Source organism: Pinus tabuliformis, chromosome 7 (assembly GCF_031772625.1).
Source record: "Pinus tabuliformis cultivar Carrire ecotype Pingquan chromosome 7, CPIR1, whole genome shotgun sequence".
Taxonomy (NCBI): Eukaryota; Viridiplantae; Streptophyta; class Pinopsida; order Pinales; family Pinaceae; genus Pinus; species Pinus tabuliformis.
Genome location: NC_142293.1, coordinates 2,008,130,849 through 2,008,136,312, shown reverse-complemented (window position 1 = coordinate 2,008,136,312; position 5,464 = coordinate 2,008,130,849). Strand labels below are relative to the sequence as shown.

General features: G+C 44.1%; 1 protein-coding gene across 1 annotated transcript; it reads left to right on the top strand.

Moving 5' to 3' along the window:
• Nucleotides 1–692: 692 nt before the first annotated feature.
• Nucleotides 693–4,989, top strand: LOC149256536 (uncharacterized). The gene is made up of 5 exons (XM_089455398.1): nt 693–1,634; nt 1,755–2,118; nt 3,115–3,746; nt 3,948–4,637; nt 4,960–4,989. The coding sequence occupies exons 1-5, from the start codon at nt 693–695 to the stop codon at nt 4,987–4,989; spliced, it is 2,658 nt and encodes an 885-aa protein (XP_089311524.1).
• Nucleotides 4,990–5,464: the final 475 nt, after the last annotated feature.

Genomic DNA, 5,464 nt, shown 5'->3' with positions numbered 1-5,464 from the left:
TGGACGAGCCGGTGACTATACCCAAGAACCGGCAGATAAATGTTTTAATGCGTCTCGGATTGGGGGCCAGGTAAAGTCCACAAGATATTTGTCCGCGCACAAGTGACCACGTGGGACTAAAGTGAGTCACGTGACTGTGTCCACGTCACCAAGGGCTGGGCCATCATAAGTGGTATCAGAGCTAGTTTCTTGAGTGAGAACCAATGGAACAGGTAGAAGGTGAAGGTGAAGGAAGAGGAAGAGGAAGAGGAAGAGGAAGAGGAAGGGGAAGAGTAGTCCGGAGGGTAGTAGATGATGGACTTCGAGAGGAGATTCGAGTTTTGCGTGAAAGATTGGCAGTGGTGGAAGCTGGGGGAAGAAGAAACCCAGCAGATGACAGTGATGAAGAAGAAGTTGAACCAGAGGAAGAATTAGAGGGGGTGACACCAGAATTTAGACTGTTGAAGTCGGTTTTGCTGTCAAGTCATAAGCCAAAACATGAGTTGTCGACTTATGACGGAAGTCTGTCCGCAGACGTGTTGTTGGATTGGCTAAGTGAAGTCAACAAATATTTCGAATTTAAGGAAACCAGCGAGGATAAGCAGGTGAAGTTCGCCGCCACCAAGTTGAAGGGGCATGCGTCCTTGTGGTGGGACAGCGTTCAGGCGTAACGGAGGAGGCTTAACAAACAACCTATAAAGAAATGGTCTAGAATGGAGGCCAAACTGAAAGAGAAATTCTTACCGCAGGATTATCAGATTATGCTGTACAGGCAGGTACAGAACTTGAAGCAGAGGGGAATGACTGTGAAAGAATTTACAGAAGAGTTCTACAAGTTAAATTTGCGAGCAGGATATGTGGAAGACACCCCGGAGAAAACAGCCAGATTTGTGAATGGCTTAAGGGGGGAAATCTTAGATGAAATTGGTATCCTTTCACCCCGGACCATGGAAGAAGCCTATCAGTTTGCACTGAAGGCAGAAGAAAAGATTAACCGGAAGCAGAATGCCAGGAGAGGAGGTGGAACTGGCAGGGGAAAGGGTAAAGTATTTGGAAGAGGCCGAGGTATAGGTCCAAGTGAAGAAAGCAGCAGCTCTAAATCTGCTGGAGCGACAGAAAAAGACAATAGCACGAGAGGAGGACGACCACCTCAGCGAGGGCGAGGAAATGGTCGGGGCAGGGGAGCTGTCCAGTGCTATCGCTGCCACAAATGGGGGCACAAGTCTTATGAATGTCCTGAAGCTGAACCAGCAGGCGGAAGAGGAACTTATGTTGTTCAGACAGAGGATGCTGAGACAACACCTCAGGAAGCAGAAAATGCACCAGAGACAGGTGAAGCTTTGGTGTTGAACAAAGTGCTGTTGAAACCAGCAAAGGAGATTGCAGAACCAGATCAACGTAAAGCTTTGTTCCGCACTGTCTGCAAGTCGCGGGGCAAGTGTTGCAAATTGATTATTGATAGTGGGAGTACGGACAATCTTGTGGCGGTGGAGATGGTAGAAAAGTTGGGATTGAAGAAATTAAAGCACCCTACACCCTACAAAGTGTCATGGCTGCAGAAAGGACATCAGCTGCTAGTCGACGAACAATGTGAGGTAGAGTTTCAGATTGGTAAGTACAAGGATAAGATCCTTTGTGATGTCATGCCAATGGACGTCTGTCACCTACTGTTGGGATGACCTTGGCAGTTCGATAGGAGTGCAGTTCATGACGGGAAAAAGAATTGCTATAAGTTTGTTAAAGATGGGATCAAGCACACGCTTGTACCCATCAAGGAGGAAAATACAGCAGAAGCCAGTGGAGTGAAGGCATTGCTGTTGGGAGGAAAGGAGTTTGTGAAACAGATTGAGGACAGCGAAATCAATTTTGCTGTCATAAGGAGACCAAAGGCAGTAGTATTACACACACAACTATCAGATTTGCCTGAGGAAGTTCAGCAGTTACTGCAAGAATTTGGGGACATTGTGGTGGATGATCTTCCCAATGAGTTACCACCAAGGAGGGGTATTAGTCATTGTATTGACTTTATACCAGGTGTAAGATTACCAAATAAGGCTGCTTACCGTATGAGTCCCAAGGATCATGAGGAGATTAGGAAGCAAGTTCAGGAACTACTTGATAAAGGGTTGATTCGAGAGAGTATGAGCCCTTGTGCAGTACCGACTGTTTTGGCTCCAAAGAAGGGAGGAGAATGGCGAATGTGCACAGACTCCAGAGCCATAAACAAGATTACTGTCAGGTACAGGTTTCCCTTACCAAGGATGGATGATATGATGGATTGTTTGAGTGGGGCAGCCTATTTCTCAAAAATTGACCTGAAGAGTGGATATCACCAGATTCGAATACGAGAAGGCGACGAGTGGAAGACAGCTTTCAAGACAAATGAAGGCTTATATGAGTGGCTGGTGATGCCATTTGGATTGAGTAACGCTCCCAGCACATTCATGCGTTTGATGAATGAGGTATTGAAGGAATTTAATGGGAAATTCGTGATAGTTTACCTGGATGATATTTTGATTTTTAGCAGGACTAAAGAGGAGCATTTCAGGCATTTGCAGAGTGTGTTGAGGAAGCTGCAGCAAAACAAGCTGCTGATTAATCTGAAAAAGTGTACCTTTTTTCAGCGAGAACTAGTGTATTTAGGGTTTGTTATTGCAGAAAATGAATTAAAAATGGATCTGGAAAAGGTGGCAGCTATAGTTAGCTGGCCGTCACCAAAGAGTTTATTTGAAGTCCGGAGTTTCCATGGACTAGTCAGTTTTTACAGGAAATTTATCAGAAATTTCAGCGAGATTTGCGCACCTATGTTGGACACGATCAAGAAGGCAAATCAGCCTTTTCGCTGGACTGAAGCGGCAGAAAGTAGTTTTCAAACTTTGAAGAAAAAGATTACTGAAAGACCTATATTGAGACTGCCAGATTTCAACAAACTGTTTCAAGTTCGTTGTGATGCCAGTGGGACAGCCATTGGAGCAGTCCTTAGTCAGGAGGACAGACCGGTCGCTTTCTTCAGTGAAAAGCTAAATGAGAGCAGGCAGAAGTACTCAACCTATGACAAAGAATTTTATGCAATCATACAAGCGTTGAAGCATTGGCGGCATTATCTACTGGGAGATGAGTTTGTTTTGTTTACAGATAATTCTGCCTTGCAGTATATTATGCAACAGCATAAATTGAACCACAAACATGCAGCTTGGGTGGAGTATCTGCAGAATTTTACATTCGTATTAAAGCACATTAGTGGCCAAGCGAATAAGGTGGCAGATGCACTGAGTAGAAGAACATTGCTTTTACAGGAGAGCACAATGCAAGTCTTGGGTTTTGAGCATTTGAAGGAGTTGTATCAAACTGATACCGAATTTGGGGAGGCATATGAAGCCTGCCAAAACCCTTTGTTAAGGAATGATAGCATGTGGCTAGACTATAATCTACAAGAAGGACTGCTGTTTAAAGGAGGACAACTGTGTATACCCAACTGTTCTATGCGGGAAAATATAATACAGGAGAAGCACAGTGGAGGACTGGCTGGACACTTTGGTATCGACAAGACGATTGCTCAAGTACAACACTTCTATTTTTGGCCGAAACTGCAGCGAGATGTGCAGAGGTACGTGAGTAGATGCAGAGTTTGTCAGCTAGCAAAGGGTCATAGTCAAAACACTGGTCTTTACTCGCCATTGCCGATTCCGAGTCGACCATGGGATTCAGTGAGCATGGACTTCGTTTTAGGTTTACCAAAGACACAGCGGGGCTTCGATTCAGTCATGGTTGTAGTTGACCGATTTTAAAAAATGGCACATTTTGTACCTTGCAGGAAAACCAGCGACGCTACTTATATAGCACACCTATTCTTTACTGAAATCGTTCGGTTGCATGGACTCCCAAAATCCATCATTTCTGATCGGGATGTAAAGTTTACTAGTCACTTTTGGAGAACTCTGTGGAAAAAGTTGAATACTCAATTGTAGTTCAGTTCCGCTTATCATCCGCAGACTGATGGTCAGACGGAAGTCGTAAACAGAAGCCTAGGGAACTTACTTCGCAGTTTGACAGGAGGAAATTCCCGGACATGGGACCGTGTACTTGCTCAAGCAGAGTTCGCGTACAACGATTCACCTAACCGCAACACCGGTTACAGTCCATTCCAGATTTTGTACGGCATGCATCCGCGAGGAGTGCATGAATTACGGGATTTGGGGAAACTCAAGAAACGGAGCGCTGATGGGGAAGAATTCGCTCAAGCAATGAGCAATTTACACGAACAAGTCAAGCTGAAATTGCAGGACAGCAGTCAGAAGTACAAGCAGCGAGCTGACACAAAGCGTCGGGAAGTTCAGTTTAACGTTGGGGATGAAGTCCTTGCGTATTTACGTAAGGAGAGATTCCCGAAGCGGGAGTACAACAAGCTAAAATTCAAGAAGATCGGCCCCTGCAAAATCATCCGCAAATTTTCTGCGAACGCTTACGAAATACAGTTGCCACCTGAGATTGGAATTTCTCCCATTTTTAACGTGGCAGATCTGTTTCCCTATGTTGCCAACTCAGAGAATGATACAGCAACTACAGTGCCACAGAAAGACAACTATGAGGAAGATTCTTGGACAAGACAATTACCAAAGGCACCACCCCTTGAGATCGAAGGAATTCTGGATACACAGGTAGCTAGACGCACACGCAGGAAAGAGTATCTGCGATATTTAGTCAAGTGGCGGAACCGTCCAATAGAGGACAGTTCTTGGCTCAACGCAGCGCACATAACTAAGGCGGGCTATTCTGTTGACGACCTCATGGAACGGAGCCATGACTTTTTGCCACCCCGGGAGCCTGATGCAGGAGCATCCAGCTCCGAGGAGACAGAAGATCGATGACTGACTCACGGTGAAACAGGACACGACTCCAAGAGTGGTTGGACACGTCATCAAAGAAAAAACTGGTTGTTGTCTTTTGTTAATTATTGTTCATTTCTTTTTTTATTTTCAGAACAAGTTAAGTTACTGGCTGTTAACTTAGGAAACCAAAAACTGTTTAGTTAACTTTTTGTTTAAAGAAGCAAGTGACAGTTACAGAATTTAGTTTATAGACAGTTATATTCCATGTAGTTTAAAAAGGAAAAGGACGGATGTAACAGGAACTTTTTGGTTCACCTCATAACGAAATAAGAAGAAACAGCAAGACGATATTCCAAACCCTCTGTAACAGAAACATTGAATTCTTTTCTGAGATAATCTACTGTTAATTATCTTTCCCATATTGTACATCTAAGCACTACTGAGTATTTGTTGTTTTTAGAAATGAATTGAGATAGAACGAAATTTTTATACTGTAACTAGGAATTCAAGAGCGTTACAGGCATCGAGTCAAAACCATAATCTATATTACCAGAATTAACACGCAGGCAAGGCAGCGTAAGGCGGACATACTTAACAGTATATGCGTGCAGAGTATTACAAGAATAAAGAACGACACAGGCATCAAAGCAAGCCCA

Coding starts and splice junctions, on each gene's coding strand:
- LOC149256536 (XM_089455398.1), top strand. CDS start 693: ATGGAGGCCAAACTGAAAGAGAAATTCTTACCGCAGGATTATCAGATT. Junction 1,635..1,754: donor GTGATGTCATGCCAATGGAC/GTCTGTCACCTA, acceptor GTACCCATCAAG/GAGGAAAATACAGCAGAAGC. Junction 4,638..4,959: donor AAGGAATTCTGGATACACAG/GTAGCTAGACGC, acceptor TTTTATTTTCAG/AACAAGTTAAGTTACTGGCT.